General features: G+C 45.0%; 1 protein-coding gene across 2 annotated transcripts in view; it reads right to left on the reverse strand.

Annotated features, from left to right (window-relative positions):
- PTGFRN (prostaglandin F2 receptor inhibitor) overlaps window positions 1–18928 on the reverse strand; it is a 75867-nt gene that overhangs the window by 43099 nt on the left and 13840 nt on the right. For both annotated transcript variants that reach the window (XM_082458349.1, XM_082458348.1), the window contains exon 2: window positions 1849–2217. In XM_082458349.1, the coding sequence (XP_082314475.1) occupies window positions 1849–2217 (369 nt within the window). The remainder of the gene's footprint in view (window positions 1–1848; window positions 2218–18928) is intronic.

Consider the following 18928-nt stretch of genomic DNA (forward strand, 5'->3'; position numbering starts at 1 on the left):
AGGGCAGGGACAACCTCTCAGGCTTGCCTATGGGCTGGATGAGAGAATCCCCAAACACCACTGTCCATCATCTCCTTGGGTTTTCCTGCCATCCCACACTCAGAAACGAATTCAGTGTCCTTGAGAAGGGACTACTCTAAATAACAGAAAAAAAAAACTGCTACATGTTTAGAAGGACACATCACAAAGACCTATCTCTACTGCAAATGAATGTAATGACCTTCTACTATACACATCAGTCTGTGAGTCCAGCTAACATGACTCAGTTCCCAAGACCAGTTATCCCTGAGGCCACGGATATATAGTTTGAAGACCCATGAAGCTGAAGGCCAGAGAGACCCTAGACCATGCATGGCAGCCACGACAGGCTCCACTTGGGCAACCAGCCAGTCTCTTTCATGGCCAGCCATCTGCTTTCCTGACCCCAGGAAAGCCTCTCCTTACTCCTGCCTTTCAAAGACTGGAGAACAAACAGAAAGATACTGGGTGGTTGGTGGCGGCGGGGGGGCGGTAGGTTCCCCCTGCTGCCTCCAACTCCTCAAGATGAGAATTACACATGGAGACGAGGGTGCACCTGACCTAGTGGAGGTGTAGCGTGTGTGTGATGACTACAAAAGCAATGCGTTATTTAACTCCAACGCAAGAATGTCTTATGGGACTTTTTTCTCAAAAACATATTTGGATTTTGTAGAGGGATGAGAAGAGGTAATGGAAGAGGTAGATTGGACATTTTAATACCTGCATAATGGACATGGCTGTTTTATCCCCTCATGAGTCTAATGGGGGAACAGTATCTGGACAATATGGTAGCAGTCCATAAACCATTACAGAAGGAATGAATGCCTGAATCAACCCCTTCTTTTTATATCATCATGTACATCTTCTGCTTTGCTGATCATTAATTACACTATACTACTCTGGTATAATTCTTTTTGGAACAAGGCAGGATACAAGTAAATGCATACTTAAGTAATAATAATAACCACCCTAATAATGTTTCTATTTTGCTAGCCCCAAATTAAAATTGTTTGTTCTTGCTCATTTACTAATTAGCTGTGTGATTTTAGGCAAGCAATTAACCTATGCTCTTCCATTTCCTCATGTGTAAATTAGGGAAATACCCTGCCCTCTCTTTCTCATTGGGTTGAAAATTGAATGTGTGAGTTAATCAAACAGAACTTGGAAAATGAAAAAACAAACAAACCCAAACATTCCAGATACATAAGGTGTGATTACTTGCACAGCCAGGCCAATAAGGTTGCAGTGACCACATCATTCTTTCCCCACATATGACCCCTACAACTTCTAGAACAGGTACTTAAATCATGAAGGGCACAAAGAAAGACGTGAGCTTTGAAGTATCTGTTAGTCCCATAAACCTGAACATCAGTGACATCATGACCATCACCTTCTCGTCCCTAACCTGACAGAGTGCTTACTATGGCATTGCTCTGAGGCTTTACATGTCCTAACTCACCTTGACCTTTACGGAAGGCACTGTTTTCCAGAGGAGGAAGCTGAGGCATGGGACATGCCCACGGCCACAGAGCTGACAGGTGGGAGGGCCAGCCATGGGATTACTGAGGGCAGGCAACCTGGCTCACAGCTGGAGTCGCCATCACACACCAGCCACGGGAGGGCTCACAATCATAATGGAGTGAAGAGGAAGGGCCCTCAGAGGCCACCTGGCCCATCCTCTGCCTTTAATCAGGTAAGACATTATTCCTCCATTGGACAGAGGAGGGAACAGAGACCCAGAGGACTTCAGTTTCCCGGCACAGCCCCGCACAGCTGAGTGGCAGAGGAAAGTCCGGTCCCCCAGCGCAGCAACCCCCCGTGAGGATGTACCTTTAACTTGCACTGTATCCTCATAGTTGCCCTGGACGGTGGCATCCGTGCTGGGGGTGGAACACTTGTAGTGGCCTTGGTCTGAGGGCTGGACGTTCTTTATGTGCAGCTCCACGGCGTCGTTGGCCGTCCGCCGCAGCACGATGTCACCCCTCTGCAGGCGCTCACGGTACAGCTGGGCGGGGAAGCCCACCTCCCAAGTGCTGGCGAGCTCCACGAAGCTGCTGCCCGAGGCCAAGAAGCTCCAGTCAAAGTTCTGCTCGCTGGGGCCGTCGTAGTCGCTGACGTTGCAGGGGATGACCAGCTCAGTGCCCACCACCCGCACCAGACTCCCCGCGGGGACCCTCACCACACGCCCTCGACAAAGAGCTGCAACAACAAGAGGTGAAAGGCAGGGCTTGAATCCAATAAGGTCTTCCCAGTATAAATGTGGTAAAACTGTGGGCGCTCCGGCTCCCAGGCACATGGTAGAAACGTGACATCGACCAGCTGGGGAAATGTGACATTGACCAGCATGCTGCCAGTGTCTGTGCAGAAGAAGGCTGAGCCCATCTCAAGGACCCCAAGCCAGGAATACCCCCGTGCGGTGAGTACCTCTCATGCAACAGTCTCCTAGGATTGCCAGGGAGGAAGAGAAGCACTAAAAGTAGGCTAACCATGAACTTGAATAGCTTTCTCCCTCCTGTTACTATTTAACCTACTGTGATCACTCAACATGAGGTAGAAATACTTTAGGTTTTGTGTGAAAGAAAAGGACACAGCTAATCAAGTATTTACATTTCTGCCCACCCTATATCAACATTCTTCCCTAGAGACCATTCCTTGGGGGCTCCTGAGACCTGATTTACAATGATGGCTGCCAATTTTTTAAATCCTAGAGCAGCCTGCTGATAAAATGATTTAACTCTGGTTATCTGACATCGCCTATAAATTAATTTTAAAATATGACGACTCTACCAAGTATTAATTTTCTATTTTCTGGCTCATTTCCTTCTCTCTACTCTTCACCCTGATCTAAATTCAGAATGAGGATAGGGAAGCACAAAGGGAGACAGTGCCTGCTCTGGCTGGTTGCTGGGCGTTGGTAGGAATGCAGCGGCTTACTGGGGATGACAGGCCTGGTGGACAAAGCCAAGAGTTCACTGGCATTCCCTGCCCCAAGAGCACAGACCTCACAGGCCTCTGGGAGGGCCCTTAGGGACCGTCACCTGTGTGTCCTTTAAGATCGCTTCTTTGCAATGAACTTCAGCACATTTTTTTGCAGTGCGTTTATTACCTGTGTTAGCATTTCAATTCAGACCAGATGAACTTGCATGGCTCTTTCCTGATGTTCTATGAATAGGTATAGCATTAAGATATACAGGAGAAAGCATGGGCTCTGAAATCAAGGAGACAAGTTTAAACTGAGAGACCTCTCTTAGCCTTGGCTTCCTCCACTATAAAACGAGGAAAGAAGGATTCACCGAGTTGATGAAATAAAATGGCTAGCTGAGACTCTGCCACGTAGTAAGAGCTCAATAAAATGGAACTTCTATTATTTATTTTCAGTTCTGTGTTTCTGTCATTTGTTATGGGTTGCATTGTGTCTCCCTACCACCCCCCACCCCAACATTCATATGTTGAAGTCCTAGCCCCCAGCACCTCAGAATGTGATCTTATTTTGGAATAAATAGGGTTGTTGCAGATGTAATTAGCTAAACCGTAATGAGGTCATACTGGAGCAGGGTGGGCCCCTAATCCAACGACCAGTGTCCTTAAAAGGGGGGAAATTTGGACAGAGACAAGCACTCAGGGAGAGTGCCATGTGAAGATCAAGGCAGAGATTGGGATGATATGTCTATGATCCAAGGAATGCCCTGCACCCCCGGTCCCAGGAATGCACACTGGGGCTGAAACCAGATCAGAGTCTTCCTTGCTCATGTTTGCTGAGGCTGCTCAGGAAGGCACTTTCACCTCCTTGGGAATCAGGGTACTACAGAGCTGCTTTGCCCTGAAGCTGCATGTGGGCAGCCCTGCTGACCAGGTGAGGAAGCCATCTACAGCAGAAGAGACCCAGGTCAACACTGGGGCCAAAGAGGCGCAGAGAATGTGCCCTCGTGACTAGATGGCATCATCTGAGCCACTAGATCTGCCACACCTTCTAAATCATTCCACATGCACACACACATACACACAAACATACACGTGTGCACACATGCACACACACACACACACACACACACACACACGTATGTCTTCCCTTGGACATTTCAATTCCTTGCAATTCCACTCACACCCACTTATATTCCTTAGGCTAATTTCTGTCACTGGAAACTCAGGGCACTGAAATAATACCCAGCAAGCAGTGAGGTCATCGTCACCACATTTCACAAAGGAAACAGGCCATCTTTTTTACATTTAATTTCAGAGATGACTGGATAATTCTGACTCTCCCAGAGAGACCCTTCAGAAGGAAGCTTCAGGACTTCCCTGGTGGTGCAGTGGATAAGACTCTGCGCTCCCAACGCAGGGGGCCAGGGTTCGATCCCTGGCCAGGGAACTAGATCCCACATGCATGCTGCAACTAAGAGTTCACATGACGCAACAAAGGAGCCCACCTGCCGCAAAGAAGGAGCCTGCGAGCTACAACTAAGGAGCCCTCCTGCTGCAACTAAGACCTGGTGCAACCTAATAAATAAATAAATAAATATTTAAAAAAAAAAAAAAATAATAAGAAGGAAGCTTCATGGTGGAGACCCGTAAGAGGGAACACAGCCTAACGCTTATACTCCTTGAGCCCAGTTTCCATCTGTGAAATGCAGACACAACCCTTAGGGCTGTGTAAGGATTAATTGAGCCACAGAGCACTCACAACAGTGCCCTGCACGCAGTAAGGGTCTGCGGTTACCTGCTTTGCAGGCCGCCTCTAGAATAAACCTGATCACAACCATTCCCTTTGCTTCCTTGACAGGTTTACAAAGGAATTCCCTAACATGTAAACCTTTGCAATTTCTAGCCCTTGTCAAGAAGTTCACCAGGGTTAACAACCAGCTCAACGGGGCTCTTCGGCACGAGGCTACATTCCTTGTAAGGTGTCTGTCTTTATTCTTAGTGAGTGGAGCTCAGCAAACTGAGCCAGCTGCTTGTCTCAGCTCTCCAGTCCTGCTTCCACAGAGTCACCCAAATCATCTTTTTAACGCACAAATCATATGTCACTTCACTGCTCAGAAGTATCTCATGGCTCCTCATCACCTACAGGATACACTCTATCTTCCAGAACCCCACTGTGATGCCCCTGGTTCACGCCACCTTCCCTCTCACCTGAATTATTGCCTCCCAACTGGCTGCCTGCCTTCCCTCTGCTCTTGCCCTCCACTCTCAACACAGCCAAGCCATCTTTTAAAAACGTAAGTGTATTACGTCCTTACTCTGCTCAAAGCTTTCCAATCACTCCCCATGTCACTCAGATAAAAGCCAAGTCCTCAAAGAGGCCACCAAGACCTCACAGGGCCTGGTCCTCTTTTCTTCTCCAAGCTCCTCCCTCCACTGCACTCCAGCCATGCTTTCCTCCTAAGACTCTTGAGCAGAGAGACCTATTCCAACCTAGGGCTTCTGCACATTTTCTTGGTCCGGAGCACTCTCAGACATAAACCCCACTCCATCACCAGCTTCACATTTCATTCTAGTGTCGCCTTATTAGTGAGGCCTTTCTTGACCACCTTAAAATTGTACACACCCACCGTCATTCTTGCCAAATTTTCTTATCACTTATCACTAATATTCTTTATGTGTATTCATATACTTTTACTATTATTTATTATCTGCCTCCTCCCACCAGGATGTAAGGTCTAAATGAGCAGTGATTTTTATCTGTTTTGTTCACTGCTGAATGCCAGTGCCTAGAACTGGGCCTGGTACATAGTAGTTGTTCAACAAATATTTGCTAAATAAATGAACGAATAGAAGACACACAAGATTCTTCATAGTCTGGCCCATGGCTACCATTCCAGCTTCATCAGCTACCATTCTCCCACCCCTTAGTCCTTAGACTTCAACAAAACAAATGGTCCTTCAGTCTCTGGAAATGCCATGCTCTCTTGGGCCTCACAGCCTCTGCTTCTGTGCTTCCTTCATCTGGAATGCCCTCCCAGCAATCTCTCAGCCTCTTTCAAGGAGCAGCTCCAGCACCACCTCCTGTGGGAAGACTTCCCCATCTCCCCTGGGGTCACTTAGGCACTCCTGCCTCAACTCAACCTGCAGAAGTACCTTCGACTCTGGCTATGTTACAGTGCCCCTGGAAAAAGCCAAGCAGATAGGAACAGATGCTTGAAAGATCAAATTCTAATCTAAAAAAGATATAAACCCGAGCAATGTCGTACATGTAGAACTGGGATGTCCCCTCATCTGTGCAAAGCAAGATTTTGAAGTTTAGTTAACAGAATTTCAATTTGCTACCAGCAGTCTGCTATTCAGCACATATTTCCTTTAATATTGTTAAATAACAGCTAATAATATTTTAAAAATAAACACAACTTGTAAAACATAGAGCATATGGCTCTTTCCAAATCAAAAAGAATATCTGCAAAGCCACACATTACCAATTTTAGTTGAAACCTCTTGTAACAGTTGACTAAGGGGAAAAAAACAAAATTTTCCTCTGGTTTTCCAAATTCTACCAGTACTTCAAATGAAGAGTCCCAAACACTTTGGCACCTGAACTGTATTAGGTTAGCTTTCTATAAAAATGTCTTTACTAAGAAACAATTTAAATTTGTTTTCAGGGGTCAATATAAGAAACCTTTATATGAAAAGCATTTCTTTATTAGTTTTAAAAGGACTATTGAGGCCACTATTGTGTTGTTCAATGACGCAAGAATCCATATGATAAAAGTCTCTTAAAATTTACTACCAGAAAAAAAATACCAGGTGATGGACCATTGTGTGTTCTTTCCCCAGAAAACAAGAACTATATAGGTGTCTCTCACCACTCAGGTCAGTAACCACAACCCAAGTACCTTTGATACTCAACACAAATTAGGGTACCTTAATAGCACATTTTGTGCAGTATATTAAGGCTCTGATGCTAAACCTCTCTCTCATAATCCCAATTACTAAGTGGCCCAGCACCACATCACCATGCCCTGGTGATGCCCAGACCCTCTTAGATAGGTCTCAGAACCCTGCACTGCTTCCTAATTCCTGTTTTTAAAATTTCTGCCTAAACCTACCAAAACAAAATAAAACAAAACAAACAACACAAAAAAAACCCTGAATACAATTGTTACTGCTTCATCATCTCTTTTATCTGTATTCCAACTTCCAAGTCCTGTTTTCCCCAACATATATAAAATTCATGTGTCCTTTTGTACCTTAGCTTCAAGGAAGTCTAGTACTAAATATGATGGTGAAATATAGAAACCATTCACAATCTAAATTTCTAATAATTATCTCTTTCCTCTACCTCTACACCTTCCTGTGCCTTCTCTGCCACCCTTGTACTTCTGATTTCTTTACCCTTATTTTAAGGTTTATTGCATGTATGTGTGTATTTCACTGTAAATTGCCTCAAATATATTTTTTGGGAGGAGGGGAGATAAGTGAGGTATAAATTTCAAAACACTAATAATGGAGATGAGATACTTTCTGCTATGATGGACTAGCTTGTATCAGATCAACTCCCCGCCCCCTGCCCCCACCACAGAACAACTACAAAAGATGGACAAAACACAAGAAACAGATCATTGAATACACTGGTGATCTATCCAGGTATCCGGGACTAAGGGGCCAAGATCACAGAAACACCCCAAGGTGGGCCTGACAACACGCACTGCTTTTTCTCTTGAAATATTTGCCAATTTTAAGTTGTGTAGTAAAAGGTAGTAGTTCAGAACTGCCAATGCCTCATGGGGCCAAGAAGACAGCAACTGAAGTTCAGGGCCATTAAGAAAGTCATAGTCTAAAACAAGCAAACAAACACAAAAAGAAAGTCATAGTCTGAGGTGGGGAGGAGTTGGTGGGGGAAGATTGGTAAGTGTCCGAGAAGTTAAACAGAAGATAAATATTAAGAAGCTAAAAGGTTAAGCAAATTTTTCGACCATCTCACAGTACTGGGGAAACAAAAATTGGAAATCCGAGTTCACAAAGGAAGGTGGACTATAGTAAACAGCCCAGACTGAATTACAGCCCTGGAAAGGGCTGTGCCTTTGGAGTAAGAGCAAAGCTGAAGAAACAACCAGCTCTCAAGAATACTGAAACCTTGTCTCAAAACATCTCAACTCCTCACTGCATTACAGTGAGCTTCTCTTACTGTATTAGCCTGCTAGAAAGAAAAATTAAAAAATAAAAAGTAAATCTTCTTGTGAAGAAGGTAACATCATACAGAGCCTCTACCATTTTTCAATATTCAGTCAAAACCTACCAGACATTCCGTACGACAGCACCAAATGACTGAAAACAAAAGACAACAAACCAGACAATAGAAACAGATGCACAGGGATCCAGATACTGGTGTTATCAGACGTGGACTTTAAAATAACTATGATTAATTTATTAAAGAAATAGACAACAGGATTTCACTTCTTAACTTTATTAAAATAATCAGATTAAAATTCTAGAACTAAAAACAAAAATCTAAAATTAAGAACTCAATAAATGGGTTTGATATCAGATTAGATGCAACAGAAGTCAGTATAAGATATCCAAACTGAAGCACAGGGTGTAAAAAAGATGAAAAATGCAGAAAAGAGTCTAAGAGACACATGAGAGACAGTAAAAAGGTCAAACACGTGTAACAGAGTCCCAGGATGAGAAAGAATATGATAGAATTAGAATTAATTTCTGAAGAAATAATGGTTAAGGTATTTCTTAAACCAACAAAAGACATCATGCCACAGATTCAAGTACTACATATCTAAAGCAGCACAAATACAAAGAAAACCACACCTAGGTGCATCATTGTAAAACTGCTGAAAGGCACAGAAGGGAGCAACAGTTCAATGATACCTGACTTTCAATAGAAACAATGCTCATAAGACAATGGAATGACATCTTTTTTTAAAAATATTTATTTTATTTATTTATTTACTTGGTTGTGCCGGGTCTTAGTTGCGGCAGGTGGGCTCCTCAGTTGAGGCATGCAGGTTCCTTAGTTGTGGCATGTGAACTCTTAGTTGCGGCATGCACGTGCGATCTAGTTCCCTGACCAGGGATCGAACCCGGGCCCCCTGCACTGGGAGCGGGGAGTCTTAACCACTGCACCACCAGGGAAGTCCCTGGAATGATATCTTTAAAGCGATGAAAGAAAGTAACTACCAACAGAGAATTCTACACAGAAAAGATATCGTTAACAAAGGAAGGCAAAGTCAATATGCTTTCAATCAACTCTCAACCAGGGAAAGAGAATTAATAAAAAGAAATGCTAACGAAATACCAAAAAGATATACTAAAGGGAGTTCTTCAAATAGGAGGAAGATGACCCCAGATGGAATCATGGAAATGTAGGAAGGCATAAAGAGCAACAGAAAGGGTAACTGTGTGGGTAAATCTACTGAATGGTGACTATGTAATACAATATCAGTAATGTCTTCTGGAATTTAAAATATATGCATAATTAAAATATATGACAACAACAGCACAAAAAGCAAGGGGAAGAGTGAAATAAATGGAGTCTAAATGTTTTCTAAGGTCTAGCATTTGATAAAAGGATCATCAGTAGACACTAATAAGTCAACAATGTACGTTCTAAGCTCTAGAATAACCATAAAAATGAAAGAGTGGATAACAAACTAATGAGAGGGGGATAATAAAAAATACTTGATTAATCAAAGAATCCATAATTTTAGCTAAAATCATATAAGCTTTTCTCAAGTATTTACTTTGTAATGTGTTCACTTTGATTCATCATCAGATTTCTCTCCACAGCGCTAGGACAGAGTTAAGAGGAGGAATAATAACATACTGCATCTCTCTTATATGCCAGACCACCCCTATCACAGAACCAAGGAAACTGAGACTCAGAGAAGTTAAATAACTTGCTGAAGGTCATAACAGCTATGAAGTGAGGGACTCAACCCAGGTTTATCTGGCCCATGCACTGCACTGTCAAGGCAAAGATGGGCTGGGTTGGTTTTGTCTTCAACTGCATTGTTGATACTACCATATTCTGTTGATTCTGTCTTTGCCCTGAGTGGGAAGAAGAAACGGCTTGAAATTCCCTATAAAATATTTCAAATTCTCCACAGGCAATGTGAACCAGATAGGCAACAAAGTAACCAAAATGAGTTACTAAGGGAAGAAATATATATTCTTGACATGAAATAGAGGAGAGAAATCCCATTTCTCTAACCGGGATTGTTAAAAATAACTTCCAGTTTCTTCAAATATTTTTTTCTGATAGACTGCCTCCATTATTTTAAGTGACACTAACTCTATATCTCACACTTTCATGTTCAAAAAAGGTGAAGAGAACTTGATTCTAAAAACATATGGGAAGGACTTTTGGAAGCCCACTGCTCTGACTTTTCAGCAGTGCAGATAATTAACATGCAAGAGGTAATTGTTTCCAGATTGCTATTTGCCTACCTCTGAAGTACTCAAGAAAATAATTAAATGCTTTCAACTTTCTTCCATCATGTAGAATGGATGGAGATAGGGAAGAAAAGTCGGGCAAGTTTTTCAGTGCAATTATTCCTGCAATGTTTATTTCAATAAGCACTACTGGCAACCATGAGGAATCATTCAGAGAGACAAGCTAATGAAGATGAAACTGTATTTATCCACCCTCTTCCACCCCCTTATGATATCCATGGGAAATAGATTTTATTTCCTGGGTTATCATCAATATTATTCTAAATCAAGGCCTGTAGAGTACAGCAGATCTGCACAGGATTTTTGCAATTGTTCCTATTATTGCTCAAATTTTATCACCTCACTGAGCTGCCTAGAAGCAAACAATCTGATTTTACAATCGGAGCCATTTGTAAGATAAGTGTTGTAAGTTACTGAATCCAGCAGAACAGGTACAACGGAAATACCGAAACCGAAGAGCTTGTGGTATTTCACTTTGCCTTGTAAAATGACGGCTAAATCCCCCTTCTCCAGTCCTTACAAGGCCTTTAAGAGAGACCAGGGGCCTATGGATTTCTATACGAAGTTCCCAGTCCACATGTGATTTAGAAGTGAATACACAGAAGGTTAAACCTGTAAACTCTCATAGAGCCTTTATTGCAGCACCTGATTTAATGAATGCAAAACCTTTGTCTCTGCAGGACTGCCACGGAGAGGTCTGGCAGGAAGGGATCATGCCGGCTTTCATCTAGACAGTCCCTAAGTGATGAAAATGCAGCAATGTACACATTAAACAAGTTCCAGCCAGCAGAGAATGTGTAATGAAGTCACATATGGCAGTACTTCAAAATCCCATCCAAACGCAAATAAGGTTCTACTAGAGCAGGCCTTAGAATCATTTTTTAAAAAAAAGCTTCAGCTAAGACCTCACAGAGATAAACTAGACAAATGCAGTATGACTCATTTAACAAACAACTACTGAGCAAGAAGCCCTCGTGCTGGACGACATGTGAGAAAGGACGGTAAATCAGCCTTGGACCTTCTTTTAAGGGACTTACGGTATGTTGAGTCATAAGGGGCAGGTGAAAACTCTAACATGAGGAAAGATATAGTAATCAAAGAGAGGTACTAGCAAGTGCTGTGGGGTTCCTCAGAAAGTGAGGGTGCATCCCTCTAAAGGGATTAGTGAAAAGCTTCATGCAGGGTCAACATTTAAATTGGGCCTTTGAAAAATGGCTGGGGAGTAGGGGTTGGGCAGGGGACGCTGAGGAGGAAGATGGTCAGAGTTAAAGGGAGGAGCATAGGCAAAGGCCTAGGCGGGGACGTGTGGGGAGTGGTGAAGAGCAGGGCGGGCGGAGCAGTGCAGTAAGAGCAGGCTGGAGTGGACACACACACGGGTGGTCAGTCGGAAGCCCTCTAGGAGATGATGGGGCCGGGGGTGGGGGTGGTGCTGGGGGAAAGGTTAGTACAAGAATCAAAAGAAGAGCAAGGGCAGGAGCGGAAAGGCAGCAGCCCTAAGAGTCATGCTGGAACAAGACTCCATTGATAGAACCGAGATGACAGACATGCCCAGGGAAGCTGAGAGCTGCTAAGGAAACACAGAGGAGAAAAGTAGTCAGTGAGATTCAGACAAGTTGAAAGGTCCACCAGGTATGGAAACCCCCCAGTCCGAAGATATCTGAGCCCCAGGTGAATGTGGAGTCACATGCTTGGAGAGGAGATCTGGTGAAGATCTGGGAGATGTGAAGGTCCATGGGGTCACCGGGGGACAGAGTACAGAGAAGAGGGAAAGGGACAAAATCATAGTGAGCTCCTATTATTTAAGACACAAGCAGAAGAAAAGGAGCCAAAAAAAAAAAAAGGCAAAAAGGAATAGTAGCCAGTTAGGAAGAAAACAGAAAAGGCTTACGTCCTAGCAGCCAAGGGATGCAAGAATTCCAAGAAGGAAAGGCTGGAGTGATACCTACTGTTTTACTTAAGGACATACCCATCTGCTTGCTCCTGGGAGGCTGCGAGCTCCTAAGGCAAGACCTGGTTCCTATACTATCTGCATCCTGCACAATATCTAGAGGAGAATCCTATTATGCTTCAGTTTGGAAAAAATGAGCAACAATGTCAAACCTGCAGAAAAGTCAAGGCAGATAGGTGCTGTGAAAAGACTTCTGAACTGACGACCACGTAACCACTGGTAACCTCCACAGAAGTGCATTTGCAGTAATGTGGTGTGGGACTTGGAGAGTAACAGCCAGGAGAAAGGAATAATCAAGATGTAAGTAAGGGAGCGTACAGCCATGAAAAGACCCCAAAGCAGGCAAGAGGAGATGAAGGGCACAAGTGGGCAGTTTATCCTGGAAAGTCAGCCAGTCCTCCCCAGGTCCTCTCAGCACCTTCTAGGCACTGCGGACATTCGGCCAAGAGTCCCTGCTCACAAGAAGCTTGTGTTCCAGTTAAGGAGAGAGTGGGGAAACAAGCCCAGAGCGCTGATAAATGCTATCAAGATAAAATAGGCCGACGTGCTGGTGACTGGGGATGGGGGAGGGCTGCTTTTAGCCAGTGTGGTCAGGAAAGGCCCCTCTGAGAAGGTCACCTATGAGTTCAGACCAGAATGAGAAGGAGGCAGGGGTAGAACTCTGGGGTAAGACTGCTCCAGGCAGAGAGACCAGCAAATAGAAAAGCACTAAGACGGAGCAAGCCTGGTGTTCAAGGGATAGAAAAAAAGATCAGTGTGACTGGATTATAATGAACGAGGGGGCAGAGGCCTTGGACTCTGGTTGAAATGGGAAGCACGTAAAACTAGGGAATGATAGAGCCTGCTTTATTGTAGGAAGCGCACTGGTTGCTGTGTGAAAGACGGATTGCTGTGGGACCAATTTGGAAGTAAGGACACCAGAATGGAAGAAGTTACGGTAGACCAAGCACAAGAGGATGGACATTTGGCCTCAGCTTGTAGTGGCAGTGATTCTCAGGAGTAGTCAGATCCAGGATACATTTTGGATATAAAATGAAAAGACACACTGCCATTCTGAATGTGGAAAGTGAGGAAGACAGGAGGAGCTGGTATGATACAGGTTCTGGCTTGAGCACCTGGGTGCACAGTGAAGCCACTTACCGACAGGGGAACGTAACTGACAGGAAGGAATTTGTATCAGGCAAGGCTAGAGCTTTCTTCCAGCCCTTTGAAGTCTGAGATGCCTGCTGGACATGTGAGTGGGGGTACAGTGGAGTAGGCAGTGAATTTATGTGTCTGGAGCTCAGGGGGGAGGTCCAAGCAGAGACATTCACTGGAGAGTCATCAGCACATAAATGGTATTCAAAGCCACAAGTGGCATGGGATCACATAGGGACAGAGTGTATACATACAAAGGAAAAAAGAGCCAAAGGTGGAGCCCTTACCTTTCTCAGAATTTAGGAGAAAAGGATGGGTAAAAATATAGCAAGGTTTTGAGGCAAAAAGCTTGAGGAACCTTAGGTTGGTCTCCAGTGTCTCAGTGAAGTAGCAGAGAGGGCTTTAGATCCTGGAGATTGTGGACAAGGTTTAGAATAAGAATTAGAAGGAATATAGTGGAAAACCATCACAAAACTAACACAAGTTTCACTGAGGTGCAGTAAAGACACCCTAATTGGTAGGAAACTCAGGTGGGCAGGTTGTAGGATTTTCCCCAGCAAGATGACAAAGCTCAGACTTAGAGACTATGGTTGGTGTGGGTTACTCAACTACCATATGAGGACTGGCAAAGAAATGTGGCAGAGGGTCCTTAGGATGTTAACAAGCTCACTGCTGGCATGCTGACCACCAGGATGAGAGCCCAGGAAGTGAAAGTGGCTTGGGAAAAAAGGAACTTTCAAGATCAGGGGGATCACAGTGAGGATGAAGAATAGGTTCAACACATACGAGGGAATCTGAAAGGAGGAAGGCAAAGCACTTGTGGTCACACAGGGAGATATCAGAGTTGACAATCAAGAGGTGAAAGAATTCAGAGTGATGACAAGGTCCAGGTGTGGCCATTAAATCTCACAAAGTGTGTTATTTTCTCAGGAGCTAAGATGACCATAGAAGGCACTTCCTGAGTCCCTGCTGACCTGAGCTGGCTGCAGAAACACAAGGAAGGGACAATATGACTAACAGACCATGGGGGTGAAGAAGGGCGGTACAGAGATCTCAACCTTGTTCTCACTTAACATTTACACGACAGTTTCTGGCTCTGGTCTGCAGGCATTCATATCTGCAAATCTTCTTTTAGCCTTCATACCACGAGAGGAGGGACAGTAAGCATCTGTTTCCCCAGGTCAAACAGGACCTTGGTGATAGAAGACTTCACGCTCCATGGGAATTGACAGGCTCTTCAGTCAATGCAACTTTCCTTAGCTTTTGCTGCCGAGATAACCATTCCCTCTGGCACTACAGACAGGAAAGGCAAGGAAGACAGGAGAGGCAACTGAGGAACACAGCTGCAAGTCACTTCTTGAAGACTGGATCATTAACTAAGTGAACTTCTTACCACTGAAGCACTAGATCACCTAACCATGATGTCGCTCCAGTTCCATGGCCTTTGAGCGATCCCAGGAGGCCAGTCATGCCAAACCCTTAACTCCACATTATGAAATTGTGCAGGTTTGTATTGAGTCAACATGGCTAAGTTGGAACTACACTCCCTGGAAACCTTCTCCCTGTGCAGTTCTGGGTTAGAGTTGGACAAAAGAGACGTAAGTGTGTGTGAGATTTGGGAGATGGCAAGGAAGCTACAGCCATTATGCTCTGGTGGTCGTCAGGGTTCAAGGCAGCAAGAGACAGATGCACAGGTGTTGGTGGGCTCCAGTTTGTTCTAGCTCTTCTTTCTGCTCTGGGTTTCTTCCCAAATGCTATCTTTACTGACCAACTCGGCTCCAAGACCACCAGATGCTTGGCTGCAAACTCATAGGTGGTAGCTACAAATAGGCAACTACCCTTACACAGACTCTTATGCCAGACCCCCCCCCAGCCCCGTGTGCCCCGCTTGCAGTCCCACTCTGCCTGGCTTCTCGATTCCTCTGCCAGCAATAACGTGTCCACCCCCACTAGTGCTTCGGGGGGATGACTAGTGGCTTTTCCTTGATCCCTTTTCAGACCTTCCTTTCCCCAGCTCCTCCCAAAATTGTGTAGTCTAATTCCTCTACTAAATGGCTTATTCCATAATATTCACAGTGGCTCTGCTCCTCTGATGGAAGCCTGATACATACACACATCCTTGGCTTCACACAAGCCAAGTACTGAGCAGAAAGCTTCGCCCTCAAGGACTCAGTAACTGACAAAAACCACCTGACATCTATAGCATGGCTTTAGAGTTTTCAAATCCTGTTCACATGATTTAATACACCACCTTGAGAGGATTAAATATGGAAACTGAGGTTCCGAGAAGTTAGGTGACCAAAGAACAGCACAAAGACGCAAAAGCCACTTCGAGGCAATCTGTACTGGTGGGTAACCAAAATAACTCAACAAAACATGAAATGATTCAAACAATTCTCTGTCCAAGGATCAGAGACAGAAAAAGCTGAGGCAAGATCTAGCCACAAGGATTATTTTAGAGTGTTCTATAAAACTAACAGCTGCTAGAGGCCCCAGCACTGCCTAGCACCCCTCACTACTCAGCCATTTTCAATCCTCCCCATGTTTGAACAGGCCAGCAGAGTCTGCCAAGTTCTGTGTGAACACCTGGTCCTCCTTTCAGTCTAGTTTAAAGAGAATGGGAGATTCACAGGAGTTTAAACTTGCATCTGGGCATGAACGCACCTGAGCTGTTAGTAAAATTCTCCCCCACTCCTTCCCTTGAGGAGCTTTGTCCTCTTTCCCCCAATTTTACTGTTTCCTATGCCCATTTTCTGCCCTTCCTTTGCCTTGTCCATCCCTCCTCCCCAACAAGGCCTTAAGCCTGCCCTTGATATTTACAGTCACACTGCCAGATGCCATGGGTGGTACAGAGGTCTATGCCAGCTTCCCCAGTGAGGCCCAGTGAGGAGTACAGTTTGGTAGTTTGACTTGAACAGAAAAAGACTCTGAGTTCACATGCCCTTTAAGGAACAGACCTTGACCCCATGGATCCAATATTTCATTCCTTCACTCAGCAGCTCTTTACAGCACACCTGCTGGGTGCAGAACCACATCATCAGGTGAGTCGATGAGCCAACACCTAGCCAAGTGTCAAAGTCAAGGATGATGGAACAGCGTGGCAGCCTCACAGAAATGTGGGGGGAGGGATAAATTAGGAGTCTGGGATTAGCAGATACAAACTACTATATATAACACAGATAAACAACCGAGTCCTACTGTATAGCACAGGGAACTACAGTCAATACCTTGTAATAACTTATAATAAAAAAGAATGTGAAAAAGTTATATAGGTATAACTGAATCACTTTGCTGTACACCAGAAACTAACGCAGCATTGTAAATCAACTCTACTCCAATAAAAAAAAGAAAAAAGAAAAGCTGGGAGATGAGTCCTCCAACGATGAGAATTTTTTAAAATATTAAGTTAATAAAGGACATGAGGGACTTAGGGAAGGCAGAACCAGGAAAAATAGACATTCACTCAGGACATCAGGCTGAAACTCCTTTAGGTGACAATTCCAGGCTCTTCACAATCTTACGACTCTCTCTCCAGCCTCAACCCTTTCCCTCTGAAGCCCCCACAACTTAACCCTCCGTTCCAGCCACCAAAAAGTCTTTTTCACACAAGACCAGCAAGCTTTTGTAAACAGGTGTATTTCTTTACTCAGGCTCTTCCCTCTGCCTGAAACAAATAACCCGTGCTTTCTCGGCCAGACAAAGCCTACTGATGGTTCAGACTTAATGAAGGCCATCTTGTGGAAGCCTTTCCTGATCCGCCCCCAGCGCCAAGCAGAGTTCAGAACATGCCTACTGAGGGTCGACTCGGCATGGACACCGTGATCATCCCAGGCTCGTTTGCTTGTCCGCCGCCCTCGCCGGACCATGAGCTCCATGGCGGGGCAGAGGGCTCGCTGCTCATCACCACATTCCTAGCCCAGCAACATGCTTGCTGATGCAATGGCTGGGATCACTCCTATCTCAATGAACTTCTGCAGACTGGAACTTTAGAGCCAGAACTAATCTTTGGACCATCACCTAAGTGGGTTAACAGGAGTTACTTAATCTCATTTGTATCAGAAATTGCCCCTCATCGATGAATTTTCAAAAAAGCTCTTCGATGAGCTCATCACAGAAAGTGAAAAGCATATGGTCTGAGCAACCGTAACGCACAGCATAATCAATCAAGAGACCCGTTCTCAGCACCCCAGGAAGTGATATCATCTCAATATTCCAAACCCCAAATTTTGCCACATCAGTTTTACTGTCACTCTTTGGGGCTAGCGAAGCCAACAACTTGGGTGCTTTGGATCCTTACAAAAGGTTCCCAATCCAGACATAGCACTAAAGCCTAAAAAAAATGCATGTACAGGTAGAGAGGATACAGGTAGTGATACAAACAGGTATGGAGGATTGTGTCAGCTGTCCCACCTTTTCTGCAAGAGCACCTCTGTCTAAACTAGCCCAGAATGCTCTCCCTTTTCATTAAACTTTCAGCATTTTTTTCTAACAATCTTTAGACACCTCTGGGTTTTTTTTGTTTTTGGCTGTGCTGCACAGCTTGCAGTATCTTAGTTCCCCGACCAGGGATCGCACCTGTGCCCCCTGCAGTGGCAGCTGGACCGCCAGGGGATTGCCCTTAGACACTTCTTCGAGGCCACCTCTTTTCCTGGGTATATGTCATGCCTCCACATAGAGACTGGCAGCCACAGGAGTCAGGTCTGTGACTATGTCCTCATATGCCCGGAGCTTGAGACTAAAGCCTGGCACAGGGTAGATAATAAGGAGTAGTTACGACCCAGGCCGACAGTGAGACAAGGCACATGCTGCAGGCAGCAGCCCCCTGCCCCTTCCCGCAGACGTGGCCGGAGCTGGCCACTTATGAGAACAGTGATGGCAAGAAGGCAGTCCGCGGTTTGGACTAACCCAGCCACCAGGCACTTGAAGCCTGCACTGGAACCGAAGAAGTACGCTTCCCCACGCTGTGAGCAACTGACACGAAGCCCAGGAAGGAGCACATGTCAGTCAGGGATGGGAGAGGCTGTGACAACCCCACAAAGGGAGGAAGGGGTGGAGGGGGTAGAGAGAGAACAGTGAGGACCATGAGTCGTTTGTCTTCCACACGAGCTGCCAAGGAAAGAACGGAGAAAATCACATGAGGAAGAATGGGGACATTCTCACCTCTGCCTTTTCATGTGTGGACTCCATCTCCTCCCCTACCCCATCCCACCAACCTGTCTTAGAAATGAAGGCGCCTGCAATTACTTCGGAAGTGCTACGGCAGTAACAAAAAAAGATAGTAGGCACACAAATGAAAGACAGTGAGGGGCTTCCCTGGTGGCGCAGTGGTTGAGAATCTGCCTGCCAATGCAGGGGACACGGGTTCGAGCCCTGGTCTGGGAAGATCCCACATGCCGCGGAGCAACTGGGCCCGTGAGCCACAACTACTGA

Source organism: Balaenoptera physalus (genome assembly GCF_965194825.1).
Source record: "Balaenoptera physalus genome assembly, chromosome: 1".
NCBI classification, from domain to species: domain Eukaryota; kingdom Metazoa; phylum Chordata; class Mammalia; order Artiodactyla; family Balaenopteridae; genus Balaenoptera; species Balaenoptera physalus.